The 19,033-nt window shown below is 42.4% G+C and overlaps 1 protein-coding gene across 2 annotated transcripts in view; it reads right to left on the bottom strand.

The window, feature by feature from the left end:
• The window catches only part of LOC127634774 (suppression of tumorigenicity 18 protein-like), a 65,636-nt gene that overhangs the window by 27,229 nt on the left and 19,374 nt on the right, over positions 1 to 19,033 (bottom strand). For both annotated transcript variants that reach the window (XM_052114452.1, XM_052114454.1), the window contains exons 4-6: positions 14,251 to 14,281; positions 11,964 to 12,157; positions 5,962 to 6,648 (exon numbers count right to left, since the gene is read on the bottom strand). In XM_052114452.1, the coding sequence (XP_051970412.1) occupies positions 5,962 to 6,648; positions 11,964 to 12,157; positions 14,251 to 14,281 (912 nt within the window). The remainder of the gene's footprint in view (positions 1 to 5,961; positions 6,649 to 11,963; positions 12,158 to 14,250; positions 14,282 to 19,033) is intronic.

Genomic DNA, 19,033 nt, shown 5'->3' with positions numbered 1-19,033 from the left:
AATCTGTAATTAAACATTAGTAAATCTGTTGTGAAACTGTAATGAATCTGTTGTGAAACTGCAGTGAATCTGTTGTGAAACTGTAGTGAATCTGTTGTGAAACTGTAGTGAATCTGTAATTAAACATTAGTAAATCTGTTGTGAAACTGTAATGAATCTGTTGTGAAACTGCAGTGAATCTGTAATTAAACATTAGTAAATCTGTTGTGAATCTGTAGTGAATCTGTTGTGAAACTGTAGTGAATCTATTGTGAAACTGTAGTGAATCTGTAATTAAACATTAGTAAATCTGTTGTGAAACTGTAATGAATCTGTTGTGAAACTGCAGTGAATCTGTTGTGAAACTGTAATGAATCTGTTGTGAAACTGCAGTGAATCTGTTGTGAAACTGTAATGAATCTGTTGTGAAACTGCAGTGAATCTGTAATTAAACATTAGTAAATCTGTTGTGAAACTGTAGTGAATCTGTTGTGAAACTGTAGTGAATCTATAATTAAACATTAGTAAATCTGTTGTGAATCTGTGGTGAAACTGTCGTGAAACTGTCGTGAAACTAGTGAATCTGTATTGAAACTGTAATGAATCTGTAGAGATTTTGGAATGAAGCTGCAGTGAAACTGTAGTGAATATGTAGTAAATGAATCGGTTACTAACGTAACCTCGGTTCTCTCTAGATGAGGGAACGAGTATTGCGTAAGCTAGCTTACGCTACGGGAAAGATTCATCTTTTCTGAGATATTGAAGCCAAAAAATTATCCTTAATTTTGTATCCATTGTCAACGCAGTGCGGCAGCTGCAGACCTTGAGCGGGCTAGCTAGCGAGCTCATTGGTTGCTCTGCGGCAACTGCTGCAGCCTATAGACGAGCTTGGGCGAACTCGCATCCAATGAGAGGCGTCCGCGCGCTCACTGCATCAAAGCCCGCCAAAAAGGGCGTGACTAGAATGCATATAAGCGTAGTTCGTATGCTGGAACTCTGGTTTTCATTGAATGAAGCGAAAAATCGCTCGTGGCGCGAGCACGGCCGGTTACGCATTACTCGTTCCCTCATCTAGAGAGAACCGAGGTTACGTTAGTAACCGATTCGTTCTCTTACGAGAGGTTCTCTCGTATTGCGTAAGCTAGCTTACGCTCACGGGAACCCTTTGTCAACGCCGTGCGCGCCAAGCATCCACTGCATGAGCCCCAGGGAATTAAGGGGGACCCGGGGAGCCCTTGTGAGTGGGGAATTAATATTTGGCCGGCAAGAGTGCGGGCCAGTGTGTGTGTAGTACATAAGCACATAGACAGAGCGGCGGTGCCGGTCTGTGTGGACTGTGTCCCATTAATGCAGCTCACCAGGGGAGCTGTAGCGTATTAAACCGCTAGCAGTTTAGCCTGCAGAGCGGGTACTTCCAGATTGTAAAATCTGACAAAGGTGGAGGGGGAAGCCCAGCCCGCTGCCACACATATGTCGTGAATGGAAATCCCGCTGGACCATGCCCACGAGGAGGCCATGCCTCTAGTGGAGTGAGCCTTAATGCCTAGCGGGCATGGTAGGTCTTTTGACGCGTACGCGGCAGCAATAGCGTCCACTATCCATCTGGACAGTGTCTGTTTCGAGGCGGTGAGACCTTTGGTGCGCCCTCCGAACGAAACGAAAAGCTGCTCGGAGCTTCTGAAAGATGCGGAGTGCGCAGTATACAATCTCAGTGCTCTGACTGGGCAAAGGAGATTGGCGTCGCGTTCGCTATCAGATGCTGGTAGCGCCGACAAGGAAATGATCTGTGCTCTGAAAGGAGTACCGACCACCTTGGGGACGTAGCCGTGTCTAGGCTTTAAAATGACCTTGGAGTCACTTGGTCCAAACTCAAGACACGCAGCGCTGACAGATAGCGCGTGAAGGTCTCCCACCCGTTTAACTGATGATAGGGCAGTTAGAAAAACGGTTCTAAGTGAGAGGTGTTTCACATCCACGGATTGAAGCGGTTCGAAAGGGGGGCTTTCATAGCTTCGAGAACTATAGAAAGGTCCCAGATAGGAACCGATGGGGGGCACGGAGGGTTCATCCTTCTAGCTCCCCTGAGGAAGCGGATGACCAGCTCGTTTTTACCCTGTGACTGGCCGTGCAGGGGTTCAGCGAACGCCGCGACGGCCGCCACGTACACTTTGAGCGTGGATGGGGATCTGCCCTTATCCAGCAGCTCTTGTAAAAACACGAGCAGCGGCAACACCCCACATGTCCGTGGGTCCAGGTCTCTGTCGGTGCACCATTTTGAAAACACAGACCATTTTGACGCATAGAGTCTTCTCGTGGAGGGGGCTCTAGCGTGTATGATGGTGTTTATTACTCCTTCTGGCAAAGCGACGGGTAGTCGTTGATAGCGCCCAGCGCTCTGGGTGGGGATGCCAGATCGTTCCGCGAGCTTGCGAGAGGAGATCTGCTCTCACTGGGATGGGCCACGGCACTGTCAGTGACAGCTGCGTAAGCTCCGGGAACCATGTTTTATTCTTCCAGCGCGGGGCTATGAGGAGCACCGAGTGGCGCGTTTCCCTGATCCTCTGCATTACCTGTGGCAATAGCGAGACGGGAGGGAAGGCGTAAAGCGGGCGGTTGGGCCAGTCCTGGTTGTAAGCATTTTGAACGGTCTTTTTGCAAGCGCTTTGTTCAAAACCCTGAGATCTAATATCGGTCTGAGGCCGCCGTCTTTCTTGGGGACAAGAAAATAACGGCTGTAAAACCCCGACTCGCTCAGGGGAGGCGGCACTCTCTCTATGGCCCTTTTGCACAGAAGGTTTGCTATTTCTGAACGAAGCATGCACGCTGCTTCCGTGTTCACAGTAGTTTCGAGCCGCGCTCTGAAGCGAGGAGGACGGCGATCGAACTGTAGCAAATAGCCCTGTTTTATTGTGCTTAACACCAATTCGGATATCCCTGGAATATCTTCCCACGCTTTGAAGCGTAATGTTAGAGGGTGAGTGGCCAAATCGCTCTGATTGCCGCACACAGCAGCTGAACAGAATGTGTGGCCGCTTACTGTGCTTATGCTGGACTGCTCTCAGACAGCATGGACAGGCTGTTCTGTGAGTGACTTCCCGATTGAGGTGAATGGGGAAAGAGTCATGTCTGTTAAGTGATACGCAAGCATAGTCACGGGCACGGGACTTACATACAGAGATGTGTTTGCTGGCCGTGTGACAGAGCGGGCAGAGAATGGGCGCGCGCACGTATTCGGTGAGCGCATTTATTGACTCTAACACTCGAGTGGTTCAGTAACCGCTTTTGAGTGTGCTCTGATGGGGACACGGAGCGTGTAATGCTTGTGTGTAGAGGTGAACACTGGATTGTGGGCACATTTTCTACACATAAGGCTGGTCGTGTAACAGAGCGGCCAGAGAATGGGCACGCGCTGCGGATTAGGTGGGTGCGTTTATTAACCCTAACACTCGGCGGTTCAGTAACCGCTTTATGTGAGTGTGCCGTGATAGAGCCCACGGGATGTGTAATGCTTGTGTGTAGGGGTGAACACTGGATTGTGGGCACATTTTCTACACATAAGACATGTTTGCTCTCTGGTATGGACACGGGATGTGTAATGCTTGTGTGTAGAGGTGAACACTGGGTTGTGGGCACATTTTCTACACATATGGCATGCTTGCTCTTTACCAGGTTTATTTGGGTCGCCGTGAAAACAGTGTTTGAGCGCAGGCAAGCGGGCATTATCACCGGCTTGTTGGCTGCTGAATCTAACACTGTAGTAGCCTGAAGGAAGGGGACTGACAGGGGGCGAAGCTTTGACGCTGGTCCGGCCACAGCGGGACTGATCCGTCGTTTTGTCAACAAAGCTAGGAGGACTTCGGTTGTTCAGGTTTCAGCGCAATTCTAGTCCGAGGCCCGCTGAGGCGGCGGTCTCGCGGCGGCTGTCTGAGCGCGATCGAGGGCGGCTGCCCTGTCGGCGCTGAGAAGTCTGGCTTTGTTGAGCTGGGCGCTGTGAAGAGGCTCGTGCAGGAGGCTCACGTGGGCGGCCTGCAGAGGAGCTAGCGCGATGAGGCAGAAAGAGATTCATGGCTTGTGTGGCTTTTGGACCTCTGAAAACCGGTCAGTGATACCACTCACCGCGGAGCCGAAGAGACCGGATGGAGAGGCGGTGCGTTGAGGAACGTAGAGCGCTCTGCTTCTCCCATGTCGGCTAGCGTTAGCCACAGATGTCTCTCGGTCACAGTCAGCGCGGCCATGCACTTCCCTATAGCTTGGGCTGCAGCTTTGGTAGCGCGGAGGGCGAGGTCCGTAGCACTCCGTATGTCTGCAACCGCCTCTGGATGCCTGCTTTCCTCATCCCACTCCCGCAGAAGGTCCGCTTGGAGGATCTGTAGGATGGCCATAGAGTGCAGAGCAGATGCAGCTTGGCGGCGGCGGAATAGGCGCGGCCAACACAGGCGGAAGTTGTTCTGCAGGCCTTAGACGGGAGCACTGGTTTAGACCGCCATCTCGCGGAGGGCGGGCAAAGGTGTGCTGCTACCGCATCCTCGACCGGAGGGATGGAAGCGTAGCCCTTCTCAGTGGCGCCGTCCACCGAAGCAAGAGAGGTGGAGGCGTGGGATCGGACCCTGGCGAGAAAGGCGTTCCATGATTTGGAAAGCTCGGCGTGGAGTTCCGGCAGGAAGGGAGCGGCTCGGGTAGCGGGTGCTGCGTGGCGGCGGCTCTGTAGAAAGCAGCCGTCAAGTCTGTTGGGTGCCTGCTCAAGGGGCGGTGACCACTCGAGCCAGAGGCGGTCGACGGCCTGTGTGAGGAGGCGTGTTTGTTCCCCTTCGACTCCGGCGTGGGTCCTGCTGGATTCCTGGGCCGAGGAGGAGGCGTGTGAGCCTGACCACTCCTCGCTGTCTGAAGCCATGATGGAACAGCCCTTATCCTCCGCTTCTTCCTCCGAGATGGCAGCAGAGCAGCCGCTCGGCGGCAACTGCGCGTCCCGGGTGGGTGGGGATGGGCTCCGGCGAGGCAGTCGCTTCTACCACTGTTTCCGGCAGCCTTTGAGAGTGGCGCTTTTTTCTGCGCGGCTGAACGGAAGGCGGCGCGGCGGCTTCGGTCCTGAGCGCTCGAGTCGAGCCCGCAGGGTCGACATCGGCAGCTCCTCGCAGAGATCGCATCCGCCTTGGCGGGCGAGCTCTGCATGCCCCAGTCCCAGGCAGAGAGCGCAGATGATGTGGCGGTCTCCGGTGCTGAGAGGAGCGTGTCATGAGGCGCAAGTGGAGCGAGGCATCTTAAAAAAGACGCTCGTACTCTTTTGTGAAGTTCTTTAAAAACTAGCTTGCTTTTAAAAAGGATACGTCGCTGGATGGCGTAGCTCGCAGGACGGCTGAAGGTGGCGAAGACGGCCGGCTTCTTCGAGCGCTGTCCACGCTTGCTTGATGCCCCTCGAACGGCGACGCGGCTTCCGGTTCAGTGATGCGAAGAGCTTCGCTGAAGAGATGAAAATCAGGGTTCCAGCCTACGCACTACGCTTATATGCACTCTAGTCATGCCCTTTTTGGCGGGCTTTGATGCAGTGAGCGCGCGGACGCCTCTCATTGGATGCGAGTTCGCCCAAGCTCGTCTATAGGCTGCAGCAGTTGCCGCAGAGCAACCAATGAGCTCGCTAGCTCAAGGTCTGCAGCTGCCGCACTGCGTTGACAATGGATACAAAATTAAGGATAATTTTTTGGCTTCAATATCTCAGAAAAGATGAATCTTTCCCGTAGCGTAAGCTAGCTTACACAGTACGAGAGAACCTCTCGTAAGAGAACTGTAATTAATCTGTCATTAATAGTTATTTTAGGATGAATCTGCAGTAAACCTGTGATGATTTTGTACTGAAGCTGTGGTGAAGCTGTAGTACATTTGGAATTAAACATACTGTTTAGAGCCTGAACTAAAACTGTAATAAATCTGTGAAGAATCTCTAGTGAAACTGCAGTGAAGCAGCACCAAAGCTCTAGTGAATCTCACCTTTGCTGCTGTGGTACAGAGTTCTGTTGTCCATCTCCAGCATCTTCTGCTGCCTCCTTTCATGGTTCATCTGCTCCAAGAGAAAGCGGTCCATGTCTTTGTAGGCACTGTGGAGGACCTGTCTATGTTCAGACTGTAGCACCATGGCCTGCTCTAGAAGACTGAGGTTCAGTCGGGCCCTGTCCAGTTCCAAATGCCTGGCCACTAGACCTGGACCCCAAACACCTCCTCGCTCCTCCATCCTGGGCGTCTGGAGCTCCTCCTCACTATCGCTGAACTCCCTCGAAAAACCAAACACCTCCATCATAGATCCTGTATTGTTTTTGTTAATGTACAAAGAAAGGGCATCTTCATGGATTTGGTGCCCTAATCGGAGTCTCTTTATAAGGGTGTCTTCTGCAGGTGGACTGGGACTGTGATGGATGCCGTTGACCTTAGTTAGAGATGGAGGACTGCTCCACTCCTCTACAGCTTGGTCTGAGGACAGGTGATAACCGGCTCTGATGTCCTCCTGGTTGTTTTCAAAGTCTAGGCTCTGTTCCTCCTCTTGCTCGTTTTGGTGTTCAGACATTTGAGCCACCAGGTCTGGTGAACCCTCGCTTGTTTGTTCCGACCATGACAAGTGGTGGGACTTTGCATTGTGATAGATAGTGTCTTCCAGGACATCACCACCATTAAGGTACTCATCTGAGACAAAGGAGAAAGAGAAAGTTGTGAGACATTACTGACCAATGAGATCATCACAGATGTTGAAAAGAACATTTTTTTATGCTTTGATAGAGTGGAAACAAAAAAACTAAAAAAAGATTCCCCTCAGTAAAAAACACATTAAGTAATTGAGGACAATTGAGATTATATTTACAGACTGTTTTCAAGTTCTGCAAAATTTTATTGAGGTTGGTAGTGGAAGTGGGAAAAAATTGTGTGATTTTTGACACATTGAGATATCAATGGGGTATGCTAATTTTGGTCAGGAGAGGAGTGCAGAAATGTATAATTTTCATAAATGTTGAAATTTCATAAGTAGCCTGCTGATATATATATATATATATATATAATTTTTTTTCAATATTTAGGCAGGTTGAGGACATGTACTCTATGGACAAGGATATTTTAGTTATCATCATCTCTTTCTAATGAATCTAATTTCCTTACAAATTTACACTATATATGAGATAATTCATAAACACGAGTAAATGCATGAAACCCAAAAATAAAAAATGTATAATTTAACTGTACATTTGTTCACGTTTCATAACTGCATTTCAAACTGGCACTGCAAAAATGTTTAAACATAATGAAAACAAAGAATGTCCTCACATCCAACTGCTCATCCATATTGGATCAAAGTAAGAATACATACTGTAATATAAAGATATAAATGCCAATCATAAAAGAAACATGATATGCTGTACTACACTACTACATTTAAAAAGAAATCCATAAAGCTTATTGACTTTTTGACTGGTTTATATAGTGAATAATTCCTTTTTTAAAGGATCAGACAGATCTAAGACCTTTTATCCCTTAAAATCACCTTTAAATGACTTTTTGGAATCATAACAGACCCGATTACATTAAGTAATTGAGTCAATGATTAACAATAGAAAACTGTCAGCTGGACCGATTTACAATCCCATACTGATCTCGCTAAAACTTACCCACTGAGGTTAAAGCTCTTTGGGTACCAGGGTTTAAAGTTCAAAATACATAATAAGTACAAGATACATCTATCCTCTTACAGGGCCTTATACGCCACACTCCAAACCATATGCAACTGCTGAGTTGATTAGATATTAGAGCATTTTGGCTGCCACCACATGCGGTTTCAGGAGCTTCTAATGGGATCATTCTGCCTTACCAAACAGTTGCTAGTCTTAAAGAGCGTATAAAGTATTTCTGCTTTTAATCCCCACAAAAAACATCCCTAAATGGGGGATATAGAGCTCAGTGGCATTTACAATCTCACCCGCTGCTTGCCAAAAATGGAAACCAGGCTTTGAGGGGTTAGAGTGCACTTTCTGATTCGCTCACACCATGCCAAACTTGAGCATAATGTCGCATTGGCACTGTACAAATACAAGGGCACAATGCTTGCATGGAAACTCAATTTTGATTCTGTTTGTGCTGATAATTATAGTTTTTGTGCTTGCTGTATGAGGGACGGGTGGTTAACCTTGTCCGTTTTTATTTTTGGAATGGCACACAATTGTATAAGTTTTGAATGTTACTATAACAGAGCTCAGATTTACTATACAGCTCAGAGTTTGCTCTTTCATGTAAACATCAAAATACTCATTGTTTCAAAAGTATAGTCACAAGATGTTAACAATAACATGATTGCATTTTGATAAAGCCACTTACTAACCTTTTCTGTGTAAAGTTATATCCAGTTTTACAACTTTGTTGTCATGACGACATAACACCATAAACCTTGTAATCCCACAAAAACAACCATTTAAACAACTTTACAACAACATAATTAATGTAAGTCCTTTTATAAAATTATAGAATTCACATTTTTGCCTTTAAGCCCTCCAAAAATTGGCTCCATTGACTTCCATTGTAAATGCCTCACTGTGACCTCGATATTTGTTTCTTTTTTTTTAAAGAAAAGGAGTGATGAATCTAAATATATTTTTCTGGTAATCAACATTATGCCACAAATGGCATCTCAGACACTGCTCTGCCCTAGTTAATTTCTTATCTCTCTGGCCACCAACACTACATTTCTATACATCAGTTTAAATCTACTTTACTTTACTGTTTCTCAAGGTGTCCCCCAGGGTTCTGTACTTGGTCCATTGCTCTTCATCATCTATATGCTTCCCCTAGTTCACATCATTCGCCATCATGGCCTCAACTTTCACTGCTATGCTGATGACACTCAACTTTATATCAGCTCTAAGCACACTGCCCCCTTCCCCACAAGTTCCCTATCTGAATGTATTAAGGACATCAACTCATGGATGACCAGTAACTTTCTAAAACTCAACACTGATAAAACTAATGCATTGATAATTGGGTCTCCAAGTGTTTTATCTCGTCTCCCTGATCAGTTAGTTGATATAAATGATGCCCTGGTCAGATCCTCCGCTATTGTTCGTAATCTTGGCATTCACACTGACCCCACACTCTCTTTCCACACACACATCTCTCTCACAAAAACTGCTTTCTATCATCTCTGTAACATTGCGCAACTCTGCCTCATTCTTAGCACCAGAGATGCAGAAACTCTTGTTCATGCCTTTATTAATTCTCGACATAACTATTGTAATGCCTTCTTTTCTGGCCTTCTATACATCCAGAATTCAGCAGCTATGGTTCTCACATACTCAAAGAAATCCCCTCACATAACTCCCATACTTTGTAGGCTACACTGGCTGCCTGTCTCCTATCGTATCAATACAAAATTCACCTTACAACATTCAAAGCTATACATGGTCTTGCCCCCTTATACATCACTGATCTCATCTGCCACTACACCCCATCCCGCTCACTCAGGTCCTCTGATTTGGACCTACTATTCATTCCACATTGCAAACTGACCTCACTAGGTGGTAGGGCTTTTTGCACACTTGCCCCTTCACTTTGGCACTCTATTCCACAGACCCTCCATGATCTCACCTCCATACATGATTTCAAAATCGATCTCAAAACATATCTCTTGACCTATGCTTCTCTGATTCTTCAACCGGTTAAAATGTTGTTTTTTTTTACTTTGCGCTTACTCTCATCCTGTAAAGCGACCTTGAGTTTGATGAAAGGCGCTATATAAAATAAACGTTATTATTATTATTGTTATTAATAAATGCTGTCAATTGAGCTTAACTTGTATTAAACCTTGAATATGTATTTAATGTAAATGGCCTAGCTCAGATAATTTGGTCTTGGTTGAATTTAGTGAGAATATTTCACATTAAAATCTCTGACTGGTATTTTGGTCAATCGGACCACAATTTGAAATATTGTAGAGATCTGTTCTGAAACTGGGGTCTTGTACTCTATATATGGGAAGCATGATAGTTCAATTAAAATCCAAATTCGGTCATTATACTTCCATCTGTACAACAAAAAAGGAATTTTAAGGGCTGACAGCCTCAGTCACCATTCACTTTCATTGCATATTTTCTCCATAAAATAAAAGTGAATTGTGACTAACATTCTACCTAATATCTCCTTTTGTGCCCCATAGAAGAAAGAGAGTCATAAGGGTTTGGAACAACTTGAGGGTTAGTTGTTATTGACAGAAAAATGTTTTGGGCAAAAGTCTCCAGTTGCTCTCCATTTAATATAATTTTGCGATATTGTATGTTTTCTTTCCTATAGTAAAAAAACTAATGAAGCGGGGTAATTAAGCTTCTGTATGCATAAACCAAATCCCAGCATATTCCTCAGCAAAAACACTTAAAAGTAGCTGATTTTCCTTATTTTTGTCACTTTTGTCAGCAGTTTGAATTCCAAGTGTGAAATTGCAATCCTGTCCAGCGCAGATGAAAAGTTCGCCAGTTATGCTAAGACACAATTAACAGTGCAGGCGATTAGGAGTTCTCTGCTATCCAGATGGAGCCACAGGCCTCACCAAAAAAAACAAAAAAAAAACAGAACAGAACAGTGAAAAAAAAAAAAAAAGACTGGAGCGAACAAGGGCGAAATGCTTGGATGCAGAGAATGGTTTGTGTTTTGGAACAGGTGAATGGTTTATACTCCAGAATAGCCATTACCATTGTGTGTATGGAGACCAGAAGCTTGGCTGGAGTCTCACACACACACACACACACACACACACACGCACACACGCACAGAACAGCACAAAGGGAAGCCTTACACCCATTTCATTCCTCTTGTTTTTTAGTTTCATTTTGTCATGAAATTCCCCATCAATCCCCATCCAGATCCATTCATTTTGTCACTTTCCTTTGCTTCGGTCCCAGTCCCCATCCACTCCTAGTCTTGTTTGAAATGTCCGTTAAACCCTATTTCTTTCTTTCTTTCTTTTTTAAGTAGCTCCTCAAGGCATATACATTTTCCAATAGCTCTTTGGCAAGTAAACATGATGCAAGACTGCAGGGAAATATGACAAACAAGATTTCCTTAATCATTCCACAATTAAAAAACAAGGTTATGATTGTTGTGGATAATATGGATGCAGGGAAACAAATACATTCAGTTTCCAATGATCCTTTTCAATTTATTGAGCTTTTCTGTTGTCTATTTAACTACCCACATGTGTCCAATAATGAGCCGTGCACATTATGCCTAATTATGTATATTTGAGCTGCGTGCGATGGTCTAACAAAAGCTTTCGAAAGGGACAATTACGTTAGTTGCTTGGTTACATCGTTAAAAATATTCCAAATAAGTGCAGATTATAGGGGTGTGGAGGTACACATGTAAAGCATGGGTATAGTTTCCAACATGCTCATAATTTGATTCATTAGGAAATAGCAACATTTTATTTTCACAGGAAAGTGACTGCTTTAAAGCGTAATATCAACTTTAAAGTTTCCGTTTCCACCGTTGCCAAAAATGTTTTGTTGTTGGAGGATGTGATCGCTCGCTTTTGTCAACGAGGAACAATATCATTTGGTACATTCTATTCTCAGTTGCTTTATTTGCATAATTATGCAAGCAACCACACTTGCTTATAAAAAAGCACTTTTTGCAGGCTGCATAATCAACCAGGCTGCAGCTACTTTAACGGCAGCGAGTCTTAATCCAAAGAAGTAACATACAAGCTGCGATGCAAGCGGAGGAAATCTGCTTAATCTGGACGCCGGCGGAAAGACAACAGCAAAAAGTGGCAGAACAGGAAAGTATGGACAGATCAGCTGTGATATGTGATAGACAAACATGGTGGACTGATTGAGGGACCAAAGGAGGGGGAGAGGAGATGGAGATGGAGGAGGAGGGAAACAAATATATGAATGCAACAGATGGTAGTTTAAAATTCAGCGTCAATTGTTCATCAAAACAGACAAAACAACAGGACATCTGTCTACCTGCTGGAGTGTCAGTGTTCCTGGGCGCGTCTTTGTCCTGAGCGTTTGCCAGGTCTTCCTTGCCATCCCCCTCGCTAGGGAAGGGGCTGGGACTGTAATGCCGGGGCTTCATAAGGAGCAATTTCCTCTTGTTGACTGGCGCCCCACGGGCTCCTTCCACAGCCACCCGCTTTTTACCCACTACGAGATGCAAACTGATCAAGAGGGGTGTAATTTTATTGGCTGGATTACATCAAAAATGCAAAACACTTTGTTCAATTGTTTGTGTCTGAGTCTGTGATTGGTTGAAATCCAATCTTTAAACTTCTAACACATTTGTTGGGGGAACCCCTGGATCTGTGGGACCCTAGAATCGTTACCACCTTTCACCCCACTAGTAATGGCCCTGAATGGATTGTAATTTGGGGGAGTCAACAATGAATTCATTGTTTCAACAAATGTTACATTTACGCCTCTCATCCACAGCGGAACTGCGTTTTCGTCCACCGAAAGACAGAGGCTCTCCTTCACTGCATGCTTGGAAAATGATGTTATGAAACTGAAAACAGAGGTTTCAAATTTGGATGGATTAGTGTGGATGTGGCCTGAGACACTTTTTGACTCTAACTGGAACCATGGAAGCAGCATATGCTATAGTTAAAGTTTGATCTAATTTTATTTGGAAAAATGTCACATTATGGAAGTAAAATGGGATGAAATCTGTTTCATGTTGACTTTAAATGCTTTGAGGCAATGAGTCTGTTTCGAAGCTCATCAGAGCAACATCTGAAATTTCTTTCAAGGTGTGACAAAGAAATTCAGATCACAGATCCTCATGTGTGAACTTATGTGTGAACACAGTGTCCATAACACTCAAAAACGAACCGGCTCATTATTTTCAATGAGAAATCTGTTGCTATTATCAGCTATTACGCTGCATAATAAGGAATGATACAGAGAGTTACATGTTTGCTTTAGCTCTATATCATAAAAACGCTGTTTTGTGATATACACAAAATTACTTGCATGAAAATTATGCATTCAATTTGCAATAACAGGAATGTAACTATTCACATCAAGTACAGTGGCCCAAAAAAGTATTTAGACAATTAAGCTACAAAAAAACACATTTCATTGCATGAGACGACAGGATCTCAAACAAGTGACATTTATTTTGAAGAAAGATGCACAAGCACACTTTTCACACTTTTGCACAAACTTTTCTTTTTTCACCAAAAGTTGTTTGTTGATGTTTAAATAATAGACATAGAGCTCAAAATTAACAAAAAAATTATTAGGACTCTTTCTGGTTCTCAAACATTAGTGGAACTCGTTCATAGTTAATGTGCTAAACTGCACCTAGTTACACCGCTAGGACATCAAATGCAAAAATGTCAGTTCAGAGAAAAGATCTAAGGTGCACGTCAAAGAATAAATAAATAAAATAGTAATTAATATATATATATATATATATATATATATATATATATATATACATATATATACATATATACATACTGTACATACATACACACACACACACACACACACACACACACACACACACGTTGTGTTTCCATGTTTTATGGGGACTTTCCATAGACATAATGGTTTTTATACTGTACAAACTTTATATTCTATCCCCTAAACCTAACCCTACCCCTAAACCTAACCCTCACAGAAAACATTCTGCATTTTTACATTTTCAAAAAACATAATTTAGTATGATTTATAAGCTGTTTTCCTCATGGGGACCGACAAAATGTCCCCACAAGAGGTGTGTGTCCTTCACACACCTCTCGCTTAAATGTCACATATGGGGACTGACAAAATGTCCCCACAAGGTCAAAAATTTCAGGTTTTACTATCCTTATGGGGACATTTGGTACCCACAAAGTGATAAATACACGCTCACACACACACACACACACACACACACACACACACACACACACACACACACACACACACACACACGTAATAGTAATAATAAATGAAAGGAAAAAAAGACTATAACTATATATATATATATACATATACACACACACACACACACACACACACATATGTAATAGTAATAATAATTTTTCTTTATTTTTTTTTTGCATCTTATCATCTTAATGCTTGCAGATATCACTCTAATGCACTATTCAAACATTTAAAATAAGCTGAAATGTACAAATACTTGTTTGGAGCCACTGTTGATAATCTGAACATTTCTTAAATGTAGTTTTTACACATTCTCAAAGGGAGTCAAAAAAAGACGAACGACTTGACACTCAAAAGCGGGTAGTGAACTCTGCCTTACCTGGGAGCCTCAGCAATGCAGTCAGGCAGAACTGCAAACAGAAAGAGAGAGAGAAGAGTAAACACATGTGTTTACATTTCCACCGGTGAGACCGGCCCCTCCGCCACCTGTCTATGGTCCTTCACACACCTCTCGCTTAAATGTCACACTCAAACGGACACAACAAGTCTTTAGCTGACTCTGTGATAGACACTGTCAGGAGAGAGCTCTCGTGGCACATCAAATCCTTAAAAATATAATAACCTAAATAAACCCCCCAATCCCACGCCTTTACCTTCTTTTGTGTGATCAGGGTTCTGAAAATATGGTTATGGATAGTAGCAAAAAGGATGCAAATCTATACAAAAGACCCATGCCAGTTTCATCCTTTGACATGGATGCAAATAAGCCTGGTTTCAGGTATTTGTAAACAGCCAGATGAGAGGATGCAGCTGGCCTTGTCCAATATCAGATTGCCCTATTTTGTAAAGATTAGTGGTTTTGTAAAGTCCTGCTGGGTTTGTAGCCATAATGTCCAGGTGACTGCATGCAATACAATACATCACAAAACAAGAAAAAGTTGGGTTGTTTTAAGTTCAATTGAACAAAAATATAAATTCTTTAATCATTTACTCACCCTCATGCATTATGGTACTCTATGATTTTATTGTTTTTGTCCTTGCATGGTGGAACACAAAAGAAGATGTTTTGGAGAATGTTCATGCAGCTCATTTCCATACTGTGAAAGCATATAGTGATCGCATGCTGTCAAGCTTCAAACTTGTGTGCTAAAGAGAGCTTGTGTGTATAAAGCTACAAGACACATGAGGATCAATGGCGTTTGCTATCTTTGATATCAAACGTGGCGAGATGCACCTTGTGATGCCAAGTTTCAATATGCATATTCTTGAACAATTTGAGAGCTATGGCAGAAGTTTAGATTTTCAGTGATTAACGACTTAAAGGAATTGTTCAGCAAAATGTTTTGAACTCTCTCATCATACATTCACCCTCATGCCATTCCAGATGTGAACGACTTTCTTTCTTCTGCTGAACATATACCAAGATTTTCAGAAAAATATCTCAACTCTGCCGGTCCATTCAATGCTAGTGAATGGTGGCCAGAACTTTGAAGCTCCAAAAAGCACATAAAGGCAGCATGAAAGCATAAAAGTGATCCATACCACTCCAGTGGTTAAATCCATGCCTCCAGAAGCGATATGATATGTGTGGGTGAGAAACAGAAGTCCTTTTTTACTATAAATTCTCCTCCCTGCCCAGAAGGTGCAAGGTATGCACGAAGAATACAATTCACCAAAAACAAAAGAAGAAGAAGAACTTTTCAGAGTGAAGAGCACTCAAGAGGGCTGTTTGAAAGTGGAGATTTATAGTAAAAAAAAAGAAAAGAAAAAGGACTTCAATATTTATCTATTTTTTTAAAGAAAAGGAGGGTCAAGCTGAAATGAATTTGTGTGGTAATCAACATTATGCTGCCACAAATGCTGTCAATTGAGCTTAACTTGTATTGAACCTGGAACATTCCTTTAAGGTGAGATTAGAGTATCCTTAATGCAATAACTGCAAAAATGAATTATATTATATAAAGTTTAATGTTTGCACCATAACTCTTACTATGGATTTATTTGATCGATTTTTATCTTGGTTTCAAGATTTCACCACATAAAGCATGTTTTAGGTTACAGACATTTATTTTTACTGTGTAATAATATTGGTAAATGTTATTAATGAATATATATTATGTTATATTATATGATATTATTTGATATTATATGAAATGATGTTATATTATATATTGTGTCATATTATATTATATTATATTATATTATGGGTCTGTTGAATGCTTTATCCTAGTTGCAATAATGTGTGCAATAATTTTTCAGTAAACGCATGAAGTAGTTCCAGTTCTTGACTGCATAATGGTTTCATATCACTTTGCCAAATTATTTTAGTTATTACAAAGAGCAGTACAGGCTTCCACAACAAAATAACCAATTAAAACAGTGACACTGGATAAGCACATCAGAAAAGAATAACAAACAATGTCTATAATATCCTACATTTATTTCAGATTCTGTTTAAAAGTGCCCTTGCACTCCAAAACAAATAATTAATCTTGCTTTGGAAAGCACCCTAGCACCCCTCTCCGTCGTTATTCCTTACTTATATCATATATATATATATATATATATCATGTTATATTATATACAACAGTTAGTTCTGTTCCTGAAATCTGATTGGACGAGAGACGTTCCATTAGCTCTGATGGTTCCATCAGCACTCTGACGCTTCACTGCGTGTGTGTGTATCACTCCGTTTGTGTTCATGCTGTTCTATACTAAAGTGTAAGAGCAGTGCATATGTGTTAAGAGCTACTGCTTGTCTTTTTTTACATGTTTTTTATTTACATTACATATGTTAGCCAGCAGGTGGTGGCAAAAGATCATTTTGTATGTAATATGAGCCAGTTGGCGACGTGAAGGGAATCTGTTATTCATTGTGATCGCTTGTATTACTACTACTACACTACTAAAGCTAGGAAATAGCTTTAAATGGCTTTAAGTGAACAACTTCAGTATTGCGGCTCATCACAGCTGAGAGACACAACAGACTGATTAATTACACAATGCGTGCTGTTTAAAATGGCGGAGGACATTGCGGTTTCTATAGTGATCAACTCTTGTGCACCGGCTACCGCAAAATAGGGAGAAATACCCTCGCTTGGACCACTATTTTCCAACTGAGTAAGCTGATTTTCAGAAGGCTGACAGCATCTCTGCTTGGGAGTGACAACAGGGGATCACACATGCTCCATCTCTCACTCGCTCTCTCTCTCTCTCTCTCACACACGCACACACACACACACACACACATACACACACACATGTTGGTCTACCTATCATTATGAGGACTTTCCATAGACATAATGACTTTTATACTGTACAAACTATAGATTCTATCCTCTAAACCTAACACAACCCCTAAACCTAACCCTCACAGAAAACCTGCTGCATTTTTACATTTTCAATAAAACATTGTTTAGTATGATTTTTAAGCGATTTGAATTATGGGGACACTAGAAATGTCCTCATAAATCACATTTATAGCATAATAACCTTGTATTTACCAGTTTGTAACTTACAAAATTGTCCTCGTAAATCACAAAAACACGCACACACATACACACACACTCACATCTATCCTTGTTTATCCAATAACTTGTTTGAAACAGCACAAGCCGTGATACTTTTTCTGAAGTGAACTTTTTGATTTGCTAACAAAGGCTTGGACGCATCATTGTTTTGAACCAGCAACCGCAGATTCTGATAGGATTCATGCACATATTCGTTTTTATGACCGTACAGAGTTTTTCCAATTTTTTTTAAATGTACTTGTTCATTGAACTGTCGTATATAAGCAATATCACACTCGCAATCGTGCTATATGGCCCTAAATCAGCACTGCTGTGATTACCTACAGCACTCGGCCTGTGGCCGAATCACAGCAGTGCTGATGTAGTGACATATAGCACGGTTGTGAGTGTGATATTGCTTAAATTTTATATTATATTATATTGTATTATAATACATATTATAAGTCTCCTATCATTTAGCTGTTTGTTGTTAAAGCGCTTGTTAATAAACATGTATGCATATAATTTGCTGTGTACTGATTCACACAAACAAGGTAAACACATTTCCTATAATACCACAGTTCAGCCATTCAAACTCTGTCACTCTCATGGCCCACTTCCTCACATGACCCTCCTTTCCTTGCACGAGCATCCACTTCCCTACGCACATTTGATCTGAAGTGTTAGTTTAACAGTCACATGTCAGATCTGTCAATTTTAATATTAATCCTATTTAGCTGGAGAGAGGCGCAGTTGCCGCGGCGATGCATTATGCAGAGACAGTGACTTCATTATGTGGCAATATTCTTTCAAACGAGTTAAGGAGGCCGTTTTGAATGGAAAGCATGACTGGGGACATCATTATTCAAGTGTTTAAAGCGTCGTACTGTACCTCTCATGTGTGCCTGGCCCTTTAATATGCCGATAAAAATTCATGATGGTTTTTATATTGAGTCTTTACCGTGGGATTGAGGTGAAGGTGTGAATGAGATTTCTCTAACACTTACACACATTCCTTCTCTCCCTGTCTCTCTTTCTCTTTGTCTGTGTGTCTCTTGAGACTAAGTTCACAGTCTGGCTTTGAATATATCACATTGTTAGAGCTGTGATTGTTAACTATTTTTATTAAAGTGAACCAGTATATTCCCACATGCAAAATGTGTATAGTCTTACACTACATACTTATATTTGAATACATTTCCTAATTGCACCTTAATTTTGGCCCAGGAGAAAATGATTTGCACTCTTAACATTCTTGATGAGTTACAATACAATTCATCATACTTTATGTCTGGGAGTGTGGTTTTAATTATCATAAGCCTTTATATCTTGTCATAAAGTGTAAACTTGCCCAAAAAATTCACCTAGAATTCTTCAGATCACCTTTCTTATGCTGAACACAAAGATTTCAGCTCTGCAAGTCCATTGAATGCAAATAAATTGGTGGCCTGAACTTTGAAGCTCCAAAAAGCACATAAAGGCATGTAGAGCGGAGGAGGGTGGGGCCGGGCTGGAACAACGCACACCCGGTCCCCAATCAGCCTTATTGGGGCGCACTGAGGGATAACAGCCGGTGACGTTGGTTAAAGAGAGAGAGAGAATGACATGCAGCTGCTCTGTGTATGTCTCTCTCCCCGTGCTCACTGTAATTAG

Source organism: Xyrauchen texanus, chromosome 42 (assembly GCF_025860055.1).
Source record: "Xyrauchen texanus isolate HMW12.3.18 chromosome 42, RBS_HiC_50CHRs, whole genome shotgun sequence".
Lineage (NCBI taxonomy): Eukaryota > Metazoa > Chordata > Actinopteri > Cypriniformes > Catostomidae > Xyrauchen > Xyrauchen texanus.
The sequence above is the reverse complement of the archived record's forward strand: the minus strand, read 5'-3'. Positions and strand labels throughout refer to the sequence as shown.